The sequence below is a fragment of the Ceratotherium simum genome, chromosome 37 (genome assembly GCF_057802395.1).
Source record: "Ceratotherium simum simum isolate JZ-2026a chromosome 37, ASM5780239v1, whole genome shotgun sequence".
NCBI lineage: Eukaryota > Metazoa > Chordata > Mammalia > Perissodactyla > Rhinocerotidae > Ceratotherium > Ceratotherium simum.
Window position 1 is genome coordinate 2,051,139 of NC_141936.1, and position 25,741 is coordinate 2,076,879.

Consider the following 25,741-nt stretch of genomic DNA (forward strand, 5'->3'; position numbering starts at 1 on the left):
TGGCTCAGCTGAGCGGCAGGGGCCCTGAAGGGAGAGGATGGGACAGCGAGGGAGGGACCAGGCTGCTGGGCCCCCTTCCCCTACCGCGCCCATGCACCCTGGGCTCTGAGGGGTCTCTGTGCTCCCCCTCTCCCAGAAGCCTGTGACGGGGCTGCTTCCAGCTGTGGGCAGAAGCCTTGGGAGGCCCACGTGCTGCCCAGGCCAGGGGAGCCGCCTGACTGAGGGGAAGGCCGAGGCCTCCAGAGCCCCAGGGAACACAGGCCCTCGGCCCAACTGCCTGCCACCCCGCAGCAAGCTCCCAGGACTCCACCAGGACCTCCGCCACCTGATGGGCAGGCCCAGTGATGACGGTGTGGGCTCTCCTTCAAAACTCCGAGCCTCAGCAAAGACTGCAGCACACTACAGTGAGCGTGGACCCCATGAGCGGGGACCCTCCTGAGTGTGGCTCCCCCTCAGCGTGGCTCCCCTCGAGCACACCTCCCCTCGAGCATGGCCCCCCTGAGCATGGCTCCCCTCGAGCACACCTCCCCTCGAGCATGGGCCCCCTGAGCATAGCCCCCCTGAGCATGGCCTCACTGAGCATGGCTTCCCTCAAGCATGGGTCCTCCTGAGCATGGACTCCCCTGACCGTGCATCCCCTGAGTATGTACCCCTCTGAGTATGGACCCTTTTGAGCGAGGTCCCCCGGGGCTGGGGTCCTGGGGGACTGCATCAGCGGCACGCCCATGAGGCCAGCCCTGCCAGGACGCGGCTGCCATTCTTGCTCCATTCACACAGCCGGGAGACAGGGCAGGGAGGTGTTAGTGCCCGAGGACACAGGGGTGGGAGGAGACAGATTTGGGGTTTGAGCCCAGGCCCACCTTGGACCAGGACCCTCAGGGGGCCTCTGGAAAGTCCTGGTCATTCCAACTCGAGTTTGGATGCCCGGCTCCATGCAGGGAGGCGAAGGAGCGGTGAGCGCAGCACAAACCAGCCCTGGTGGGCACCCAACCCCTGCCTCTGTCCTTCAGGGCCTCCAGCTTCCCTGAAGGAAGCACGAGGGGAGTGTGTCCTTTTGACAGAGCCTGGTCACCTTCTCACTGCCCCCACACCATCCCCACCCTGGTGCAGCCCCCATGAGGGTCGAGGGGTCCTGGCCCTGCGTGGCAGGAGGAAACCAGGCTGTGGCCTCTAGCGCGGCCCTTCCAGGAGCTGCACACGACCCCCGCCAGACCTCCTGATGGCTGGGGAGTGGGGAGGGGTGGCAGGCGGGTGGGAGGGCCCAAGAGAGCCCGCAGGTGGAGAGCCCTAGAGACTCATCTGGGAAGATGCCCCTTACCCTCCCACCTCCACGATGCAAGCCTGGGGGGAAGCGCGTGCCCGTGCGTGTGTGCACGCGCATGTGCGCGCGCACTCACACACACACACACACACACACACACACACACACGGCCCTGTCACTTGTTGGAGCCAGCCCTGGTGGAGAGCTTTATTCCAGCCACAGGGGGCAGCCACAGAAAGCTGGCCATTGACCCATCCCCTAGAGGCCGGGCGCACCAGGCTCTGGGCCTGGCAGGTGTGCAGCCCATCCCAGGCACCCTGGTGGTGGCCTTGCTCAGGCGTCAGTAGTCCTCTTGACCTCGTCCCCGTTCCTCTTTCATCCCAGGGGTGGAGTGTGGCCTTCCCGGTCTCTGTGCCTGGGTCGTCCCTGTGCCCCCGGGTCTCCTGGAGAGTGTCCACAGCCCACAGCAAGTTCAGGGCTGATCCTGGGGCTCCTTGCTGCTGGTCACAGGTTCCCCCCGCAGCAGCACCTCCCGGAGAGCCTGGGCTACCGCGCTGATGGCTTGTTTCCTAGGCCAGGGCCACACACAGGGACTCCTGGCTCTTGTGGGCCTTGGCAGGGGGCGGCCCGGCCCGCGCCGACGCCTCCTGGAACTCCTTGGCTAGGTAGTAGTAGCAGATGGCGTCCAGGCAGCAGTTGCCGTCCGAGAGCCTACTGGTGACGTAGAGGGCACGGCGGATGACACAAGTGGGCAGGCTGGTGGCCACGCGCACCGTCAGCACCACGTGCAAGGGCAGGAAGCAGACCACAAACACAACCAGGTTTGCCCAGACCATGCGGGCAGCCTTCTGGGTGACCTCCACCTGGCCTGAGTCAACAGTGGGCCTCCGGCCCAGGGCGGTCACCACTTGCAGAGAGCAGAAGACCAGCACGGCCAGAGGCAGGTAGAAGCCCAGCAGCGAGAAGATCACGGTGTTGGAACTTTGACTGGAGGGGCTGGTGAAGCAGAAGCCACCTTCCTGCACCCCCAGGACCCAGCGAAGCACCAGGGAGCCAACCACCAGCACCCAGAGCGCCAAGCACATGGCCGTGGCCTGCCGCGGGGAGCGGAGCCCGCGGACACGCATTGGGTGCCGCACGGCCATGTAGCGGTCCACGGCAATGGCCATGATCAGGCTGATGCTCATGTACCTGTTGGCCAGGTAGATGCCCTGGGAGAGCTGGCAGAGCGGCGTGTCGGTGGTGCCATTCTTCAGGGAGTACAGCATGAAGGGCAGGGTGCAGAGCAGGCAGAGGTCGGCCATGGCCAGGTTGGCCATGTAGACGCGGGTCTCCGTCCACTGCTGCATGCGGCAGCACAGCACCCAGAGCGCCAGGCTGTTGAGCAGCAGGCCCAGCACCAGCACCAGGCCCGTGTAGGTATAGAAAATGCTTGTGACTGGCTGGGGCCAGGTGAGCTCGCCGGGGCCACAGGTACTGTTGTTCATGGTCCTGGAGCTGCAGGAGGGGAGCAGGGGTGAGGAGGGCAGGCAGGGACGGGGGAGCCCTGGGGCTAGCAAGGCCCCACCCACCTCTGGCCAGGGATGCAGGAGGTGAGCCCCTACCCCACATCCAGGAGCCCCAAACTCACCTTCCCAAAGAAATCATAGAAATCTTAAGGAGCTCTGAGGCACCCTCCAGCCCAAACCCCTGCCCGCCTGATGGGTGGGGAAACCAAGGCCTTCAGAGGCCGGGTGGGCTCAAGGTTGCACAGGGAGCCAGCCCAGGGCTGGAACCAGATCCCCTTCCCCCTCCCCAGCCCTCCTCTCACGGGACTTGCCTGCTGCTGGGCAGAAAGGAAGGCAGGAGGGGCTCCCCGTCCACCTCCAGTCACAGCTGAGCCAGCTCTGTCAGCTCGCGGGTCCTGAGGGGCCCCTCACTCTGCCAGCTCTCAGGACAGGGAGCCCGGAGGGCAGCCAGCCTCGTCCCAGCCCCGATTCCGATTCCGCTCTCCTGAGGGAGGGCTCAGAGATGGCTCCAAGACAGGCCCAGGACAGAGCCCCGGTGGCCCACTGCCCCTCCACCCCTCCCCATAGCTGGCTGCAGGAGGTGCCTGCATCTGACCCCCACCTGCACCTCAGCAGGGTGATCGGCATCTACCCCACCTGGTCATTCCTGGCAGCAGAGGTCCAGGACAGCAGGGGCTGTGGCTCAGGACTGCTCCGCAGAAGACTCCAGAACTCTAGTCTCTGTCCTCCCTCCCTCTCTCCCTCCCTCCCTCCTTCCTGTGCTGATAGCTACCCATCATTCTCTTCCTGAGGGGACAGTGGTCTGAGGGAACCGCCCCAGGCACCACCCTCTCTCCCTCCCTCCCTCTCAGTGCCCGCCTACCCCAGTCCTGTGCCCTGAGGTCCCACTTGGATGGGCCTGAGGCTCCATCCCAGGCCGCATCTGGGGTCACGCATCTGGGGTCACGAGTGCCCCTTTAGCTCCCTATACAGAGCTGTAAGGGCAGCCCTGCCCTTCCAGGCCCAGACTGGAGGCTCAGAGCCGGCCTCATGGTGGCACGGGTGTTTTCCTCACCGCCATCATCAGGAGCCTCGGCACGGCCTCACCCGCCACCATCCATGCCAGCCTCCGGCTCCCCTGGACACGCTCCATGACACAGCCCAGGGGGGCTGGGACTAGCCTGCCAGGGCCAGGGTGGACTTAGTCAGGGGTCTGACATACAGGGCGTGACACATGATGCAGAAATTGGACTCTGGACTCACCCCGAGCTGGGCAAACCGGGGTCTCCCCATCATAAGGGGGTGCTGGTGTCCCATGTGTGGGCTCAGGGAGCAGGTACATGAGTGGCCAGCAGGCCATGTGTCTGGCACAGGGCACATACCTGCCACGGCCCTCAGCCCCCCACCTTGCTTCGTCTGGCTGGAAGGGCCTGGAGGGGTGAGTGGGATGGCCTCCCTCCCCCAGTGAGCACAGGCCCTCCAGGGACTCCCTGCCCTTTAGGTGTGGTACCGAAGGGGGTTCAGTCCACCCAGGGAGGGCTCACAGCCAGGCCTCCCTGGTTCTGCTCCCTCTGCCCCCTCCCCACACAGGGAGGGAAGAAATATCCAGAACCTGGAGCTTGCAGAGTCATTAGGCTCATTTCCTCAGCTTCGGCCCCCTGGGAACCTCCAGGCCACAGTCCATTAGGGAAGCAGGAGTGCATGTTTCAGCCAGAAACAGAAATATTCCACCAAATTATCCCATTCCATCTCTTTTGAGTTTTAAAATGGCTCATTTGCCAGCAATTAAAGTTTCATGAACCCTTTCATCAGCGTGAAATGTCTACACACCCTCCTGATTCTCTCTCCTTGTTTTTGAAGGATTCTGCTTGTTCTCTCCCCGGTCTGTGAGTGACACCTCCCCATGTCCAGGGTCTGAGGCCTCTCAGACCACAAGCCAGGCCAGGCTCTGCAGACTCTCCCAGAAGCCGCTGAAACCAACTGCTGGATCTCCCTTCCCACCTGCCCTGCCCTCCTGACCGGCCGCAGTCCACCCAGAAACGCCTGCAACCTGCCAGGCCAGCTCTGCACTGTCCCCTCGCCAGCCCAGAATCCTCAGGACCTGCTGGGACTATCCGGAGATTCTGCAGGGATGGCTGCCGCAGGGGGTCCTCTGTGCCACCAGCATTGTCCCGTCTCCCCACCTGAGCCAGGTCCAGGGCTGGCCCCTCACCATTCTGGCCAGCGGTGCCTGCAGCAGTGGACTGGCAGCCTGTTCTAGATGACCAGCAGCCCAGGGCACTGCTGGCCAGGGAGGTGGGCCTGGCCCCCTCCCCGGATGCCCACCACCCGGGATGGCTGAATAGGGGTCCTTGGTCATACACACCCAATATTTTGCGGGGGAAAGTGAAAAAATCTAATTGCAATCTTTAAATTTTCCCTTTTATAATAAACTCCTGTCAGGGAGAAGGATGCAACTTTGCAAGAGTTTAAGTGCACAACGAGACTTGGAAGACGTGCCGTGCTCCTGGGGCCTTCATCTCTGTCCTTTGGGGTGCCTCCCAAAAACGCTTGTGAAGTTGAGTCCCAGGGTCCAGCCCGAATGGCACAGAATCCCCAGAAGCCATCGCAGCCAGCACATGTCCCTGCCCGTGCCCAGCCCCAGCATGCGGATCTGTGTCCAGGACAGGGATCGCAGCTGGCCTGCTGCTCAGATATGCAGGCCCATCACCTCCAACAGACACCCTGTGGCTGTGGCCCTGGGGTGGCCGGGGCCCCACTGCAGCACAGCAAGCACTCAGCTTCCAGGGGTGCTGCCGTTTCCTGCTGGGGTGGCTGTCATGGGGTGAGAGACGCAGCAGCCCCTCAGAGGCCCCGCTTCCTCCTCCATGGCGAGATCAGTCACTCCCCACACAAGGAGTAGACAGCCGCCCTTGATTCTGCAGAGACATCTTTGCAACCACCTGAAGGGAAATCTGTGGTTGCTATTCAGAGGCCCAAGCATGCTCCACCCTCTCCCCCACCCCTCCTGCTGTTTGGACGGCCCTGCCATCCCCCGGGACCCCACAGACCCTCTGAGTGGGATCTGGGGCAGAGAGTTGGGTGCACACACCCATTGCCTGGGCACTGTAGAGGCATCCGGAGCTGGGACCCCACATTAGAAACACCCGAGGATCCAGGCCGGGCTTGTGTGAGTGAAACAGAGCTCTTCACAAAACAGAGCTCCCCACACCAGGGACACAGCACTCGGGTATTTTCTAGGCCAGCCTTTTAAATGCTGGTCACCACCCACAGAGTAGTTTCAGAGTCTCGAATGAGGTGGGAGTCCAGGCCCCGGAAGACACTGAGTTCCGCTGCAATGCTGCCTACACTCATCCCCCCATGTTCATGGAGGAGGGCCCCCCTTTCCAGACCATCAACCCCACACAGCTCCTCCGTCAGGACGCTCCCCCAAGGTTCCAAGCCCCCGTCACGCCCTCACCCCACTCTGAGACCCCCCATCACACTCTCACCCTGCTCTGAGATGCCCATCACAGCCCTCACCCCACTCTGAGACCCCCCCATCACAGCCCTCATTCCGCTCTGAGACTCCCCATCACAGCCTCATCCCACTCTGAGACCTCCCATCACACCCTCACCCCACTCTGAGACCCCCCATCACAGCCCTCACCCTGCTCTAAGACCCGCCCATCACGCCCTCACCCTGCCCTGACACCCCCCATCACAGCCCTCATCCTGTTCTGAGACCCCCAATCACAGCCCTCACTCTGCTCTGAGACTCCTCATCACACCCTCACCTTGCTCTGAGACCCCCATCACGCCCTCACCCCGCTCTGAGATCCCCAACACGTCCTCACCCTGCCCTGAGACCCCCCCAACACAGCCCTCACCCCACTCTGAGACCACCATCACAGCCCTCACTCTGCTCTGAGACTCCCCATCATGCCCTCACCTCGCTCTGAGACCCCCCATCATGCCTTCAGCTCGCTCTGGGACCCCCCATCACACCCTCACCCTGCTCTGAGACTCCCCATCACACCCTCACCCCTCTCTGAGACCCCCCATCACGCCCTCACCCCGCTCTGAGAACCCCCATCACACCCTCACTCTGCCCTGAAACTCCCCATCATGCCCTTACCCTGATTGGAGACCCCTGGCTCCACCTTGGCACTGACGTGCAGTCAGCCTCAGTTTCCCTGGTGAGCTGATGAGCTGTCTGCCCCCTGAGCTGGAAGCCTTTGCAGGGGCTGTCTGAGAAGGGCGATGGGGAAGCAGGGCTGGAGGAGGGCCAGCCCCTCAGGCTGGGCGGACTCCTGCAGGCGGTAGGTGGTGGGCGTGCTGACAACAGCAGAGTAGGGTGATGGGCTCCCTGCCACCAGCGCCAGCCCTGGGCTGCTTGGGGGAATTTCTGGGACGGGAAGTGGGGTGCTGGTGGCCGCATGTGTCAGTACCTCCAGAGAACCAGCATGCTTGCTAAGACAGTTTGTTCAGGAAACAACTGAGAGAGCTCCTCCAGGAGGGAAGGCATCCTCTCCCGCAGCCCCCTACACCTGTCATTTCTGGGAAGTGCTGGGCCTTCCCCAGGGCTGGAGGGGTCGAGGTCCCCCGCGCCCACGCCCAGCATCCTGGCAGGAAGGCCGCATGCTCGCTGCGCTACGCACACTCACACACACCCACGCTGCCGGGGTGGCCCGCCAACACGTGTGGAGGCACAGTCTTGTGTGGCCAGCAGCCAGCAGTGAAAACCCAGACAGAGCGACTTCCTGCAGCTCTGCTGTAGCTGCTGACTCTGCCCTCCCCATCACCAGCTGCCCCTCCTCCAGCCCACCTCCTCAGAAGCCTTCTTTCCAGACCACTCCTCCACCCAGTCTCCTCCCCGCCAACTCCTCCAGGCCTTCATGGGGTATTCTCTTTGGCTGGCATCTTCACTCTGAGCTCAGGGCAGGGAGAAAGCTGCCCAATGAGGCTCCCACCGCCCTTCCTGCAGATCAACCTCCTAGCCCCCCCACGCTGAGGGCAGGGAACTTGACTCCTCAGCGTGAGCCCCGCAGCGCCTGACCACAGCCGACCACAGTCTGCAGACCGCAAGGGGCGGGGAAAGATCCCACCCCACGCCTGCCCACTTACAGAGGTGGAAACTAAGGCCCAAAGAAGGAGAGTGGCTGGCCTAGGCCTCCTGACCTGGGACCAGGGCTCCCTGCGCGGGGCCTGGTCTCGACCCTTCTCCTCCACAGTCGACCCAGGCACAGCCCTCCAGACCCAGGCCTGACAGGGGTCCCACCATGGGCTCCTCCCCTGCCTCCCTTCCTCTGTCTCCCACCTCTCTGTCCACACCGCCTCCCAGGCTCCTCCCCACCCCGTCTGGTTTCTTCACAGAACTTCTCATGAATTAAAATAGCTCTTCTCGTGTGCTTAGTTCTTGCGTGTGGCTAGCACCCTGCCTGCTCTGGGCCATGTCACAGCCTGGCACAGAGTAGGGCCTCAATGAAGCGTATTAACCAGTTGGAGGCAGCCCTGACGGGAGATTCCAACCGGTGCTGGGTGCCAAGGAATGAACGAGATTCTCGGCTCTCGGCAGGCACTCCATAATCATTAAATGTTAGTGGCGGCCAGCTCAGAGACGCTCTGCCTGGGGTGGGATGGAGCAATACTGGCCATGCTGCCGGCTCCCTTCCAGGGAGGGATGGGGGCTTCCCAGCGCAAGGCTGGGTCCCTTCCTCAAGGCCCACTGGATCCTTGGGGTCCGAGAGGCTTGGCCACGCTGGGCAGGCTTCAGGTTCAAACCAGGCCCATTCTCGCAGCTGGGCAGCCTCAAAACCATAGTACTGACCCTCTGCAGACGGGGACCCCGCCAGCCTCCCCCCTCAGGCTCAGGCAGCACTCCATCTTTGAGGCCCCCCTCCCGTGCCCGCCACCCCCCTGCTGCGGTCCCGGTGCCCTCCCCTGCTTCACACCTGCTGGGCCTGTGTGCGGCGGGGATCCGGCGAGGGTCTGAAGAGGATCCACCCTGCCCCTTCCTCCTGGCTGCCACCCCTCCGAATAGTCGAATAGTTGAATAGTTGGGTTGGAGAGAAAAGGGCTGCTGGCTAGTGAGATGTGCATCGTTGCCTCAGCTCGATAAACCTTCGTGGGAAGTGCGCCAGGGGAGGCTGAGTCACTCCAGAGGAGGCTGCTGGATGTGGGCCAGGGAGCGGCCCGGGACACTCCACAGACACCCAGAGCTCCTGCCCCCCGAGCCCCCTCACCTGGGTGGGAACGATGCCCCTGGCTGCCTGGGTGCCATGAGGAAACAAAGCACCAAGTGGGGGGATTCAGGACCCCAGCCTAGGAAGAGGCCAAAGGACCCTGAGGACAGCCGGGTAAGAGACCCCTAGAGGCACCCCACCCAGGCTTTCCTCACCAGGCTAAAATCTGCGTCCACTCCGACGACCTCACTCTACACTCCAGTCTGCTCCCTCTTCCTGCCCATCCTCACCACTCCATGTGTGGGCGCCGTGCTGGACGTGGCAGGAGGGTGCATAGCCCAGGGGGTCCCTCGCACAGAGGGAGCAGCACTCACATGGGATACATGTGCCACACGGCACCAGTGCCTGATGGGAACACGTGGGGGTTCACAGACCGGTGGGCTTCTTGGAGGAGGTGGCACTTCAGTTGGGCCTCGAAGGTGGGAGGAGGCAGAGATGAGAGTGGCTGCCTGGATGAGGGAAGGGCATGAGCAAGGCCTGCAGAAGGGAAGCCTGAGGCCTGGGAACCGGGAACCAGGCCCTTGTTTGGAGGAGGCCGTGCTGACGACTCCTCTTTCACAATCTCGCCCCTGGCTCTGCCCACAACAGCTGGCCGGGGGAGGGGGGAGGGCGGCTTGGCTGTCTGCACGGAGATGTGGCCATTTGTGTTGGCCGAGGGGAGCCCTGTGGAGCCCTGTGAGCCTGGCCACTGTGGCGGCCTTCAGAGCCTGACTGGAGGCAGGTCCTTCACAAACTGCCCCCCCCCCGGGCTATACTGGAGCCTGAGGCAAAGGAATGGCAGTCTGACCACCCTGCCTGTATCTAAAATGCTGATTCTTTGTTCATGTGGACTGTTGTATTAGCTTCGATGTACTCAAATACTGTGTTGGAGTACGGTTGATCTGGACGACTGAGTTCTTGGCAGCCCCTTGGATGCCTTGCCCAAGGCCAGTGCCTCACTTGCCTCACTCTGGCCCCTGCCCCATCCAGGTGCCCAGTTGGGGCCGGGACCCAGCACATCCCTGGAATCGGAGAGGCCTCTGGGCCCTGGGCTTAGCCGTGGGCCTCGCATCCCCACGCAGCTGAGCAGAGAGGATGTGACCTTCTGTTGCTGCCAGCACTTTCTGTTCCCCTCTTTGCTGAAATCAGGTATGGGAAACACCCTGCCCCCTCCCACTTTGGGAGGATGACGATGAGGGGGAAGCCACTGGGAGGGGGATGGGGGGAGGTGGATGGCATGTAGCTGGGAAGGGGAATGGGGACATCATTAGGGGGAAGGGGGGATGGAGGCACAGGGTGGGCCCACTCTGCCCTCAGCTGGCTCCTGGCCCCCCTCCTGCTCTGACAGTCCCTTCTATCCTCCTCCAGCCATACCAGCTCAGGCTTGCTCTCGGGCTGGCCACTGTGCCACCCACCTAGCAGGAAAACGAGGCTCCATCAGATGGAAACATTCTCAAACTCCACCCCTAGCCTGAGCCCCTGCCACCCCATCCCCAGGTCACCCGCAGGCACTGTCCCCCACTAGTGGGGCTTCTCCTGTCCCAGCTCCCCATGATCCTGGGGTCTTCTCTTAGCATTCAGACCTGCCTCAGCTCTGTGAGGGAGGGCGGGATGGTGACCCCTGCCCGGCAGCGCTGTCCCCAGCCCTCTCCTCTCCTCCAGGGAGTCCTCTCCTGGCTGGGTCTGAGGCCCTCACTGGTTCTTCTCAGCCTCATTCCCTTTGTCCCCTCGCAGGTCTGTCCCCTGCTGAGGGTAGTTAACGGAGCCCAGGCCGAGCCTCAGAGCCAGAGCAGAAGCAGCCCGCTGTGCCTGCCTTGCCGAGCGCGGACGGGACGGCGGGAGCTCCACCAAGGCCAGAGCCAGGGCGAGACTGGCACATCCAGATGCGTGGGCCTCGTTTGGACCCGGATTGGGACGAGCTACCTGGGAGAGGTTTTCTCTGTGAGCCAACATCAGGAGATTGACCAGCAAGGGAACAATGTAAAGAACTAGCATTTTTCCTCGGGCACGATGACGGCGCTGTGGGGTGACTTGACAAAGCCCTTATCTGCTAGAAATACACACTCAGGTGACGTTGGCTGAGCTGACAGCGTATCTGGGATTCCCTGGGATGGGGTGGGGGTGGGGAGTGACCCCTGTGGGCCGGGCCGAGACATGGGCATCTATCTCTGTACTAGAGCCCCTACTTCGGTGTGCACTTGAAACTTTCCACAATAAAAACTTTATAAACATAGAGAAATAAGTGTGTGGCTGTGGAAAGTTCTGAGAAGGGTGAAGCCCATCAGTTATACGGGCAGACGAGGTGGCCGGTCAACAAGGGGACATGTAGGGGGAGAGGGGCCGGCGCTGCAAGTCCAGATCATTGGCTTGAGGTCCCTCCAACCGGCAACTTGCTCCACGCTGGCCCCTGCCCCAGCTGCCCTGCCCGTGCCCTGGGCATCTCCCTCATGGCCTGTGACTCCTCTCCGCGGACTAAGTAGGCTCCCGGGGTGCCACACCATAGGCCATGGCAGAGAGGGGACTGCACCACGTGAAGTGGTTTGGGGTGCAGGGCAGACCATGTCCTCCTCCCTGTGGGGTGGGGGAGGGGGACTGGGCGGGGGAGCGGCCAGTGTCTCTGTCATCTCCAAGGGACACACAGGGACCAAACCTCCTGTGAGAAATGCCCCGACCCAGGCTGCAGGAGACCCACCTCCTGCCCACCACCCACCTGGCACTGCTCCAAATCCCCTGCCATTTGAGTCCCCTGGGGCCACCAGGGCCCTCACCTAGGAATTCTTCCAGTCCTTGCCCTTGTGGCTGCTACCCCGCTGCGGGGCTTCTTCCTGCCTATCCCCCTACAGGAAAGCCGCTATGTGCCTCTGAGGCCCCATGCTGCTCACTTACCCATCCATCCATCCATCCATTCATTCATTCATTCATGTATGCATTCAGCAAATATGACTGAGCATGGAGGGGTGCTGCTGAGAATAAGAACAGGGAGCAGGAGGGTCAGGGGTTGAAGGAGGCCCCAAGCAGCACGCCCTCAGGGCCTGGCTGTGCCTAGGGATGGGGGACAGGGAGGCTTGGTTCCACTGGTCATGAGGGGTCATGAAAAGGTTATGTAGGGGGTGTAAGAGGTCCTGAGAGGGTCTGAGGGGGTCCCGAGGCATTGCTGGCTCTCAGTTGGGCGGCTCCCGCCTGTGGTCACATCTCCGTCACATAGCAGCAGGGGACAGCACGGGGGCAGAGGGGCTGAGGGTGTACTTGGGGCTGCCTGCCCTGGTCCTGGCCCCATCCACCCCCCAGAGTCCCAGACCCACACCAGAGCTGCGAGGGCAGCCCCCCGGGCAGCGCCCCTCCGCTCCCCCTCCTACCCACTCTGTCCCCTTCGACAGCCACCCCTTGGGCGGTCACTCACCCAACAGCTCCGCCGCCTTCTTCTTGCCGCACGCAGTGGCTCCGGAACGCGGCAGTGGCAGTGAGGTGGCCGCCTCGCGACTGGAGCCGCAGGTTCCTGCCTCCCGCCGCCTCCGCCCCCTCGGCCGCCTGCTGAGTGCTCCTCTGCCCTGCAGGCCTCCTTCCCCTTTCTCGGCCTCAGGCTCTGATTGCAGGCCGCTCCTGGGGTGCCGCCCCCCCGCGGCCCTCCCTCCGCCAGCCGCACGCCCTCCCCACCGTCCTGGGTCTTGGCCTCCCCGCCCACTGCAGCCCCGCCCGTCTCCCAGGTGGGCTCCCACTCAAGCGCTTGCGGGGTCTCCCGTGGCCCTGCTCTCCGGCGGTGACCCCGGCCAAGGAGGCTGAGGGGCAGAGCACACCTCGCCCCTGCTTCAGAGTCAACCGCCAGTGTCCAGCAGCCCGATGCGGAGCAGGAAGGCGAATCTGCCTCCCCCTCCCCGCCCCCAGGGCAGCGCGCCTCCAGCCTTGGCTGATTGGGCCAGTCGGTCCAGGGTAGGCCCAAGAAGTGGCGGGGCTTAACCTGCATGTGCCCCAAGAGACACGGAGGTAGGAGGTGCTCAGCTGCCCTTGAGAAACACTCTGCAGGGGGTTTTGTATTCTCCCCTTGACACTCCTTGGACCACTGACCTTCCGAGACACTTCCTCTGGAGGATGGGCAAGACACCCATTAATAGAGATGGGGACAGACAGTTCACAGAAAAGGAAATGTAAACAGATCATTAAAGATATGAAAAGATGCTGTCTGGTTATCCTGACAGTTGGCTTTTCTTTTTGTAATGCAAGTGCCTGACTTAAATTTTGATTGCCGAGGCATCAAAGATGCCTGTGAATGCCGAGGCATTCACAGATGGCCATCTTGAATACACACTTTGCCAGCCGCAGGAGAAAGAGCCAGCACTCCCTCTTTGTTTTAGAGATCTAGGTTGATTTCCATAACTGCCCGCTGGGGCCACTGGGTTTTTTTTCTCTCCCTGCACTTTAAATTCTTGCTTTCACGTTTTAAATTCAGCATTAAAGAGTGAGCCCTGGAAACCCTAGACCCCCACCCTTGACCCCAATTTAGGAGCAGAACCCCAGGCCCACGCTCTCTCTCTATCCACGACCTTGCTGTGTGGCCCCAGGTGTGCTGTGTAATTTCCAGGACCTGTACATAATAAGCCTTTATTTTTTCAAAGTTTCCTGATGGTTATTGCTGAAGGGCATCTTGCAATCATAGAACCTCAAGGGCTGGTCCAGCCACAACACTGGTTATGGATAGGCTGAAACTGGCACACAACACACCCTCAATGGACTCCTAACAAGAGAACTATAAATTAAAAGTCCACTGCAATACTGTTTCTCCCCTGTCAGATGGCAAAATCTGAGAGTTTGACAATAATCTATGGGGGGATGACATCCTTGGATGTCGTTGATATTTAACATGGTACAAACCCCCATGGAGGAGATTTGGCAATATCCAGTAATATTAGAGCTGCAGTGGCCTTTGACCCAGTAATCCCACCCCTAGGGATCTATTCTATGGACAGATGGTAGAACTAAGACAGAGATGCCTGACAGGCTCTTCCTTGGAGCACGGTTGAGTAGCACCAGCCTGGAAACTACTCAAGCGTCTGTCCATGGGGCTTTGGTTGCATGAATTATGTTCCATCCACACCATGGAGCACCGAGCAGTTGTAAAAAGGAAGGAGAAATATCTCTGTACACTACTACATGGTTATCTCTAAGTGAAAAAAGGCTGTTCATGCTTATTTATTTATATAGGGCCAGCAGCTTATATTTTTACAAATGGAAGGATAAGCCATAAAACTTGTTTTAAATTAAATTGTTACCTATAGGGAACAGGTGGAGATGAGGTAAAGGAAGATAGGGGATAGAAACTAGACTTCTCTGAATACACCTTGGCTTATAGATTTGGCTTTATTATTATTATTATGATTTATTTTTTTTTAATTTTTTGTTTATTGCAGTAACATTGGTTTATAACATTGTAAAAATTTCAGGTGTACATCATTGTACTTCTATTTCTGCATGGACTACATCATGTTCACCACCAAAATACTAATAGATTTGGCTTTAGAACCATGTAAATATTTAGGTAATTACTAAATTAAATTAAATTAAGTTATATTTTAAAAGGAATTATTAAATTTGAAAGCAAGATGAACCCAATTAACTTGCATTATCAGTTGGTAGCATAACCCTACCAAACTCTTCCAAGTGACTTTAAAATCCAGGATTTTGACTGTAGATCTATATAGCTTGAGTACAAAAAGAATAATGTTTCATTTTCTGTAATTGTTTTCCAAATAATTTTAAAACATAGTTTTGTTGGTACACCTAGATAAAAACATCTTAAATTGCTTTCAGCAATCATGCTGTTGATGGCAGTGTCAGTACTGTTATTTTGAGGTTATTGTGTCATAAAATGAATGAATAATTATGTTGGGCATTATTGAGATTTCTGTGTGGGGTAAAGCAGATGCAGATGTCTTATCGATAAAGTTAAGTCGATAAGGTTAAAAACCATGTAGATCTGAATTTGAGTGGAAAGTGTCAGTATGTACTCGTACTGTGTCTTATCTTAAACAGAAAACTTCTGAGTTCTGTTCACCAACAAGGCCTAAAAACAAGCACCTGTACCATCTAGACTGTGGTCTCTAGAGATCATTTCTCTGGAAGAGGAAGAGGCGCTCCTGAGAGAAGTGGATGCTTTCAGCTCTGGGTTAGGAAATGTATAGGATGAGCCTGGAATAGCTTTTCATACTAGAGAACAAAGCAGATCACGACTGTTGGCCAATGTCAAAGGGACTCAAAACTCAACTCACATTCACCCCCATGGGCCAAAGATGAGATGATTTGAATACAATAAGGAGAATAATTTCAATGAATTGGAACACAAAAAATGTTTAAATCCATGAAGCTGTAATTATACCTAAAAAAAAAAAACTCAATCACTTCATGATTGGTGGTGGTCTTGCCCAAAACAAAAATCACACCTGAACCTGATAAAGCATTTGAGCTAACCCCCCAGTGACAGGAGCTAGAGAAGACACGGAACACTGTCATGACACTCCAGGGTGCAAGCTGCAGACTCCTGTCTGTGGGCCACTCTGCAGGGCAAGGCACCCAGAACAAGAGTCAAGAGGCAGTTGAGGAGATGGAGGAGAAGGCCATTGCTTAAGAGGCTTGATGACACATTAGTCAGTGGAGGGCATGAACATTACCTGGATCCTGTTGAGCTGCTGGTGTCCAGGTGGCCAATTAGGACACTGAGCCCAACTGCAAGTCACAATTGAGCCTTTATCCATCTAGTGCAATAGTGCAGGCAAGAGGCTAAAGAAAGGTGGTGGCTTCTCAGGGTTCCACTTTGCCCCATGGGACACCAGGTGAGAGTCAGATGACGTGCAGATGTGGTGGGGAGGGGATCATCACACTGCCGAGGAGTCCCAAACATAAGGCTCCTGCCTTTGTATGGACCCTGTTGTATGGACTGGCGGACAGAGGCAGAAGGCTGGGAGTGCAAAGTACTGAGTCAGGGTGGAGAATAGGGCCTCAACCAAGGACCCCGGTAAGGAGGCTTCTTGGTGGTATCTGGGCAAGGAATGCAGATGTGTGAAGAGTGCACTGGGCAGGAGGCTGAGCCCTCAGTTGCAGCTCGCCTGAGAGACTGCAGTGCACTGACTGCCCCAAGTCTGGGGTAGGGAGGGCACCTCCCAGGAGGCTTGCCAGCAACACCTTGTGATTGCCAATGGGAAGCCGGAGAGATCACACACAGGATTTGGGCCTGGCGCCTGAGATCCCTATCCAATCAAATATATTATTTTTTAAAATGTATACGACTATGGGGAAAATGTGAAGACTGACTGCATGTTTGATGAAATTAAAGTCATCTACCTTTTTTGGTTAGATGTGGTCCTAGAATTGTGACCATGATTTTCTTTTTCTTTTTTTGGTGAGGAAGATTGGCCCTGAACTAACACCTGTTGCCAATCTTCTTCTTTTTGCTTGAGGAAGATTGTCCCTGAGCTAACAGGGACACTGTGCCAATCTTCCTCTATTTTGTATGTGGGATGCTGCCACAGCATGGCTTGATGAGCGGTGTGTAGGTCTGCACCCAGGATCCAGGCCCATGAATCCTGGGCCGCCAAAGTGGAGTGCACGAACTTACCCACTACACCACTGGGCCAGCCCCTGGGATCATGTACTTTTAAAAGTCTTTATCGGAGAGTGACATCAGCATCACAGCAGAATGAGTTGTTCCCTTTGTCTCTCTCCTCTAAGTTACAACCAAACAGACATCCATTGACCACCAGAGGATTCCCTACATAGCACAACAGGATGCCTAAGAGATCCAGGCAGCTATACATCTGAAGGTGGGTGGACTGGACCACAAGGAAGTAGTGGGACTAGGGGGGCAGCACCCCTTCCCCCAGTGGCAGCAATCCAGGGCCTGGATCCTCATGCAGTGGCCTGCTCAGTTGTGAGTGGAGGTGAGGGTGGCCCAGCTCGTGCAAAATGGCTGGCGGAGTGGTGGCAGAAGCAGCAGCCAGACCCACAGAACTGTGAGAAGACAGGGCAGGAGCAGAAAAAAGAGCCCCTACTACCCCCCCAGCAGTGGCAGGTGGACCTTGCAACCAGGAGTGTCAGGAACCACAGAAGAACTTGTGACCCAGCCCCCAGTGGCAGCACCCCTGACACCAGCTCCACCAGCAGCAGGGGCTGCATACAAGTCCCCAGGTCCCTGGGCCCCCACCACGGACAGCGACACCCGTGAACCCAGTACTCCTGGCAGTGGTGCAACCAGCACCCCCAGACAACTGGGGAACAGCAACACAGGTGGTGCATGGGACAGCAGCATCCAAGCCCACAGACAGCCAGTGGAGGACCATGAGATCCAGATGACCCTGGAAGCAGCAGAAGTGCTTGCAACCTGGTGACCCTGGTGGTGTCACCTGAGACTACAGTGACATTGTAAGCAGCAAGGTACCAGCAACCCCAGAGGCACAAGCAGCACAAGGAGGGCACTGACGACACTTCTGGCAGAGGCAGTGAAGGGTGAAAAGTGCAGTCTCTCAAATACAGCCAGAAACAACTCAGTACCAAAGTAACAAAAGCCATACCCAAATAAGAAAAGGTGATTGCTACCACAAATGCACCAGCAAAGGATCAATTCATCTAATACCATAAACTACAGTAACACAGCAGAACAGAAGGAAAATGACAACTGTCCAGAAACCAAACCTGAAGTCACAGAAGATTACACTCTAACTGACAGAGAGTTCAAAATGGCTGCAATAAAGAAACTCAACAAGTTACAAGAAAACTCAGAAAGACAGTTCAATGAGCTCAGGAATAAAATTAATGAACAGAGGGATTACTTTCTCAAAGAGACTGAAGCTCTAAAGAAAAACCAAACAGAAATTCCATATAGGACGAATACAATTAATGAGATAAAAAAATAATGTAGAAAGCATTAAAAATAGAGCAGACCTTATGAAGGAGAGAATTAATGAGCTCAAGGATAGAAACCTAGAAATGATTCAGGTGGAGGAGAGAGAGAACTAAGATTTTAAAAACAAAGAAATTCTTCGAGAAATATCTGACTCAATTAGGAAAAGTAACATAAAGATTATAGGTGTCCCAGAGGGAGAAGAGAGAGAGAAAGGAGCAGAGAGCTTATTCAACGAAATAATAGCTGAGAACTTTACAAACCTGGGCAAAGAACTGGACATGCAAGTACATGAAGCTAACAGAACTCCTAATTACACCAATAAAAAAAGACCTTCTTCAAGGCATACAATATTAAAACTGTCAAAAGTCAATGACAAAGAAAAAATATTAAGGGCAGCAAGAGAGAAGAAAATAACCTACAAAGGAACCCCCATCAGGCTTTCAGCAGGTTTCTCAGCAAAAACCTTACAGGCTAGGAGAGAGTAGAATGATATATTCAAAATACTGAAAAACAAAAACTATCAGCCAAGAATCCTCCATCCAGCAAAATTATCCTTCAGATATAATGGAGAAATAAAAGCTTTCCAAGACAAACAAAAGCTGAGGGAGTTCATTGCCACTAGACCTGCCTTACAAGAAATGTTGAAGGGAGCCCTCCTACCCGAAACAAAAAGGCAAAGGTTTACAAATCTTTAAGCAAGGAACTAAATACACAGAAAAAATCAGAAAATTACAGCTCTATATCAGAATAGGTTGGCAAACACTTAATTATAACATAAAGGATAAGGGAAAGAAAGCATCAAAAATAATTATAAACATTTCAATTTGGTCATAAACTCACAACACAAAAAAAGAATAATTTGTGACAACAAAAATATAGAAGGGGAAGAGGAAAGGATGGAAACTGCATAGGCTAATGGAGATAAGAGGCTATCAGGAAAAGAACTATCTCATCTATGAGATCTTTTATACAAACCTCACAACAAATAATCAGAGCAGAGTCATAAATCATAAATAAAGAGAAAACTGAGAAAACCACCAAACTGAAATGGCAGACAGAAATACAAAGAAAAACAAACAATGGAAATATAGAACAACTGGAAAACAAAAGATAAAATGGCAGTATTAAGCCTTCATATATCAATAATCACTCCAAATGTGAACGGATTGAATTCACCAATCAAAAGACACCGAGTGGCTGGATGGATTAAAAAACAAGACCCAACTATATGCTGCTCCAGGAAACACATCTCAGCTCTAAAGACAAACACAAGCTCAAAGTGAAAGGATGGAAGATGATACTCCAAGCAAATGGCAAGCAAAAAAAAGTGGGTGTGGCCATATTTATATCAGACAAAGCAGACATCAAGATAAAAAAGAAAACAAGAGACAAAGGTAGGCATTTTATGACAAAAGGGGCATTCCACCAAGAATACATAACACCTATTAACATATATGCACCAAACACAGGAGCACCAAAGTATATAGAGCAACTATTAACAGACCTAAAGGGAGAAATTGACAGTAACACAATAATTGTTGGGGACCTTAACACCCCACTTACGTCAATGGATAGATCATCCAGACAGAAAGCCAACAAGGAAACAGTGGCCTTAAATGAAACACTAGACAAGATGGACTTAATAGCTATATATAGAACATTCCATCCAAAAACAGCAGAATACACATTCTTCTCAAGCGCACATTCTCAAAATAGATCATATGTTGGGAAACAAAGCAAACCTAAATAACTTTAAGAAGATTGAAATCATATCAAGCATCTTTTCCAACCACAAGAAATCAACAACAAGACAAAAGCTGGGAAAGTCACAAATATGTGGAGACTAAACAACTTGCTACTACTGGACAACAATTGCATCAATGAATAAATCAAATGAGAAATCAAAAAATATCTGGAGACAAATGAAAATGAAAACACAACATACCAAAACCTATGGGATGCAGCAAAAGCAGTACTAAGAGGAAAATTTATAGCAATATAGGCCTACCTCAAGAAACAAGAAAACTCTCAAATAAACAAGCTTACACTATACCTAAAAGAACTAGAAAAAGAAGAACAAACAAAGATGAACGTCAGTAGAAGGAAGGAAATAATAAAAATCAGAGCAGATATAAACAAAATCGAGACTAAAAAAACAACAGAAAGGATCAATGAAACTAAGAGCTGGTTCTTTGAGAAGATAAACAGAACTGACAAACACTTAGCCAGACTTACTAAGAAAAAAAGGGAGAAGACTCAAATAAATAAAATCAGAAATGAAAGAAGAGAAATTACAATGGATACCACAGAAATACAAAGGATTATAAGAGAATACTATGAAAAGCTATAGGCCAACAAACTTGATAACCTACAAGAAATGGATAAATTCTTAGAATCATACAACTTCCCAAAACTGAATCAAGAAGATATAGAGAATATGAGAGCAATCACAAGTAAAGAGATTGAAAAAGCAATCAAAAACCTCCCAAGAAACAAAAGTACAGGACCAGATGGCTTCTCTGGTGAATTCTACCAAACATTCAAAACAGATTTAATTCCTATATTTCTCAAATTATTCTGAAAAATTGAAGAGCGTGGGACACTTCCTAACTCATTTTATGAGACCAACATTACCCTGATACCAAAGCCAGATAAGGACAAGACAAAAAAGGAAAATTACAAGCCAATATCACTGATGAACATAGATGCAAAAATCCTCAACAAAATATTAGCAAATTGAATACAGCAATACATTAAAAGGATCATACAACATGACCAAGTGGGATTTATTCCAGGGACACAAGGATGGTTCAGCATCCACAAATCAATCGATGTGATACACCACATTAACAAAATGAGGAATAAAAATCACACGATCATCTCAGTAGATGCAGAGAAAGCATTTGACAATATCCAATATCCATTTATGATAAAAACTCTCAATAAAATGGGTAGAGAAGGAAAATACCCCAACATAATAAAGGCCATATATGACAAACCCACAGCCAACATCATACTCAATGGTGAAAAACTGAAAGCCATTCCTCTGAGAACAGGAACAAGACAAGGATGCCCACTCTCACCACTCTTATTCAACATAGTACTGGAAGTTTTAGCCAGAGCAATTAGGTAAGAAAAAGAAATAAAAGGGATCCAAACAGGAAAGGAAGAAGTAAAACTGTCACTATTTGTGGATGACATGATTATATATATAGAAAATCCTAAAGAATCCATCAAAAAACTATTAAAAATAATCAACAAATACAGCAAAGTTGCAGGGTACAAAATCAACATGCAAAAATCAGTTGCATTTCTATACACTAATAACAAACTAGCAGAAAGAGAAGTCAAGAATACAATCCCATTTACAATCGCAACAAAAAGAATAAAATACCTAGGAATAAATTTAACCAAGGAAGTGAAAGACTTATACACTGAAAACTAAAAGACATTATTGAAAGAAAACAAAAAAGGCATAAAGAAATAGAAAGATATTCCGTGCTAATGGGTTGAAGAATAAACATAGTTAAAATGTCCATAATACCTAAAGCAATCTACAGATTCAGTGCACTGCCAATCAGAATCGCAATGACATTCTTCACGGAAAAAGAACAAAGAATCCTAAAATTTATAAGGAACAAGAAAGACCTGGAATAGCCAAGCAATCCTGAGAAAAAAGAACAAAGTTGGAGGTATCACACACCCTGAATTCAAAATACAGGGGCCGGCCCTGTGGCTTGGTGGTTAAGTGCGCACGCTGCAATGCTGGTGGCCTGGGTTCGGATCCCGGGTGCGCATCGAGGCACCACTTCTCCATCCATCCTGAGGCCGAGTCCCACATACAGCAACTAGCAGGATGTGCAGCTATGACATACAACTATCTACTGGGGCTTGGGGGGGAAAAATAAAATAAATAAAATCAAAATACACTACAAAGCTATAATAATCAAAACAGCGTGGTACTAGCAGAAAAACAGACACACAGATCAATGGAAAGAATTGAGAGCCCAGAAATAAAACCACATATCTATGGACATCTAATCTTTGACAAAGAAGCCAAGAACATGCAATGGAGAAAGACAGTGGGTTTTTTCAATAAATGGTGTTGGGAAAACTGGACAGCCATGTGCAAAAGAATGAAAGTAGACTATTATCTTACACCATACACAAAAATTAACTCAAGATGAACAAAAGACTTGAATGTAAGACCTGAAACCATAAAAATCCTAGAAGAAAATATAGGCAGTACTCTCTTTGACATCGGTCTTAGCAATATCTCTTCGAATACCATGTCTACTCAGGCAAGGGAAACAAAAGAAAAACAAATGGGACTACATCAGATTAAAAAGCTTCTGTAAGGCAAAGGAAACCATCAACAAAATGAAAAGACAACCCACCAACTGGGAAAAAATATTTGCAAATCATATATCTGACAAGGGGTTAATTTCCAAAATATATGAAGAACTCATACAACTCAACAATAAAAAAGTGAACAACCCGATCAAAAAATGGGCAGAGGATATGAATAGACATTTTTCCAAGGAAGATATACAAATGGCCAACAGGCACATGAAAAGACACTCAACATCATGAATTATTAGGGAAATGCAAATCAAAACTACAGTATCACCTCACATCCATCAGAATGGCTATAATTAACAAGACAAGAAATAATAAATGTTGGAGAGGATGTAGAGAAAGGGGAAACCTCATACACTGCTGGTGGGAATGCAAACTGGTGCAGTCGGTATGGAAAACAGTATGGAGATTTCTCAAACAATTAAAAATGGAACTACCATATGATCCAGCTATCTCACTACTAGATATTTATCTAAAGAACATGAAATCAACAATTCAAAGAGACGTATGCATCCCTATGTTCATCACAGCATTATTCACAATAGCCAGATGCAGAAGCAATCCAAGTACCCATCAACGGATGAATGGATAAAGAAGATGTGGTGTATATATATATATATACACACACACAATGGAATACTACTCAGCCATAAAAAAGACAGAATCATGCCATTTGCGACAACACGGATGGGCCTTGGCGTGTTATGCTAAGTGAAATAAATCAGACAAATACTGTATGATTTCACTCATATGTGGAAGATAAACAAACACATGGACAAGAAGAACAGATTCGTGGTTACCAGAGGGGAAGGGGATGAGGGGAGGGTGAAAGGGGTAAAGGGACACATGTGGTGACAGATAAAAACTAGACTATTGGTGGTGAGCATGATCTATAGGCAATCTATACAGAATATAAGGCAAATATATATCTATACAAATATACAAGGCAATCTATATAGAAACTGAAATATAATAATGTACACCTGAAATTTACACACTGTTATAAGCCAATATGACCTCAATAAAATAATGATAAAAAAAAGAAAAACTAGAGAAACATTAAAAAAAGTCCTTATATTTTATTCATACTGAAATTTTTGTAGATGAAATGATATGATATCTGGCATTTGTTTCAAAACATTCTGGGCTAGTAGATGGAGGAGAGGTGGAACAGTATCAGTCATGATTTGATAATTGCCAAAGCTGGGGGTGAGGGGCACATGGGGTCTTTATACTAGTCTATTTGTATCTGTTTGAAAGTTTCCAAAATAAAAAGTTTTTTAAAAAGATGGCCAAACACCCCACTACAAATCCGTAGAAGGTATGGAAAGTATGTTTGTGACTTTTTCTCTTAACTCCATGGTAGTATAGGAGAAGAAGATGGGGTCTTCTCAGTGGTCCTAACAGGATGAGAAATCCCTGAGTGTCAGAGGCAGGAGGGAGCAGATGGTAGGAGGAAACCATAGGCCCAAACGTGCCTTGGAGAGGACTCCTGAAAAACAGGGTAGCCCAGGGCTGCCTGAGCAGGCGGGCAGGGTGCAGGGGCCAGACAGTGCTCTTGGGTGACTGCACTTGTATATGACTTTCTGGTGTGGTAGTTGCAGTCCAGTTCCCCCCCCCACCTATATACAACCATATACACGCATATTTGTGTACATATACGCATGCACACATATACACACACAGCATACACACCCATATACACACACACACATGCATACATACATATGCACTCATATATACCCATGCACATACATACATGCATATATACACACGCACACATATACAGACATGCATATGTACACATGCACACATACATATATACATATGCACACATATACACACAGGCATATATACATACGCGCACATATATACACATGCAGATGCACATGCATACACACACTGCAGTGTAAACCCTGACAGTGGGTTTTTTTTTCTTTTTTGTAACACGAGTGCCTGACAAGCTTTGATTGCCAAGGCATCCACTTCAAGGAAGGCAGTCTTGAATAAACACATTGCCAGCCACACGACTAGATCAAGAGCCAGGAACCTCCCCCAGGCTCCTTTGTTCTAGAGATTGTGGTTGATTTTAATAACTGACCATTTGGGCCACTTATTTTTACTCTTCTGTGCTTTAAATTCCTGCTCTTATGTTTTAAATTCACCAATAAAAAGTGAGCCCGTGAAACCCTAGACCCCAACCCTAGACCCCTACTCTTGACCCGAGTAAAAGCAGAACCCCAGGTCCAGGCTCTCGCCCTTTCTCTCCCCCCACGACCTCCCTGTGTGGCTCCTGGCGTGCCTTGTACGCTCCAGGGCTTGTAAGTAATAAACACTTTTTTTCTTCAAAGTTCCCTGATGGTTATTGCTGAAGGGCGTCTTGCAATCATAACAAGAACCACAGCGGTAGGTCCAGTCACGACATTGGTTTGGAAAAAGGAGATGTCTGTGGGAAGCTCACTGGCCCAGGTGAGTGCCCCCAGGCATTTCTAGCCCGTAGCATTACTATTGACAGGCTGAGACTGGCACATAACACACACACACACGTACACACACATGCGTGCACGCGTACACACTTCTGCCAAGCTCATCTATGGGAGGGGCTCGTGAGTGGGGAGGCAGGACTATGTGGCCCATGTGAGTTCAAGCCAAGAGGATAGAGTGCTCCTGCCTGGCCCTGCCCCACAGGGACTCACACTAAGATGGGCACCAGCTGGGAACTACCCAACACCTGGGAAATGAGACCCATTCTGTGTGGGAGTGGAAGGAACCCTGGAGCTCGTGGCCCTCTGCTCCAGCCTGGAGAGCAGAGGTCTCCTCAGAACTGGAGGCTGGGTTGCCTCCACTGCCCACCTGGGCACCACCTCTGCACCCCCAGCCCCAAGCCTGTGGTGCATAGGTGGGAAACTAAGGCCCAGTATGGGGGCGGGGTGGCTCAGGGGTGCCAGGTGTCCATAGAGGAGAGAACTGGAGAGCCAGCCCAGGCTTTTTCCTGGTGACAGCTTTGAGAGCGGGGAGTCCGCAGCATTAGGATGCCACATGTGGGACCAAAGGGCAGGGGAAGGAGCAGCGAGAGCCCTGAGCTGGCTGGCCTCCAGATGCTGACGGGCCATGGAGGGAGGAGGGCCACGGAGACAGAGGAAGATGGGCAGCCTGGGTGTGTGGGTGATGGGAATGGGGTGGGGAGGAAAGCGGGCCACCTCCAAAGTTGGGGTTAGGGCTAGGGCTGGGTCAGGGGAGGTCAGAGTGCGGTTAGGGTCAGGGTCAGGTCAGGACTGTGTTGGGGCAGGTTAGAGCCCGGCCAAAGTCATGTGCTCATGAAGCAAAGCTTGATTTTTCACTTGGTGCTCATTCACTTGAAAAATCTGAAGAATCCAAAATTCTTTCCCCAAAGTCTTGTGTGCACGTGCATGCACACACATGCACACACACACACAAATTCAGGGCTGTTCCAGGGGCCCTACTCTCACATCTGCTCTCCCTCACCTGGAAAACGCACCGTCTGCTCTCGCCTTCCCCACTCCCCACCCATCCTGCAGGTCTG

The 25,741-nt window shown here is 52.6% G+C and overlaps 1 protein-coding gene across 4 annotated transcripts; it reads right to left on the minus strand.

Moving 5' to 3' along the window:
• Positions 1-1,454: 1,454 nt before the first annotated feature.
• On the minus strand, positions 1,455-12,426 carry GPR35 (G protein-coupled receptor 35). Of its 4 annotated transcripts, none has more exons than XM_004427743.3 (2): positions 12,352-12,426; positions 1,455-2,758 (listed from the first exon to the last, which is right to left on the minus strand). In XM_004427743.3, the coding sequence occupies exon 2, from the start codon at positions 2,746-2,748 to the stop codon at positions 1,831-1,833; it is 918 nt and encodes a 305-aa protein (XP_004427800.1). In that variant the 5' UTR covers positions 2,749-2,758; positions 12,352-12,426; the 3' UTR covers positions 1,455-1,830. The 4 variants fall into 4 exon arrangements, with proteins under 4 accessions (XP_004427800.1, XP_087280710.1, XP_087280711.1 ...); XM_087424584.1 differs by lacking the exon at positions 12,352-12,426 and adding an exon at positions 11,838-12,211; XM_087424585.1 differs by lacking the exon at positions 12,352-12,426 and adding an exon at positions 9,287-9,362.
• Between the last annotated feature and the right edge of the window lie 13,315 nt (positions 12,427-25,741).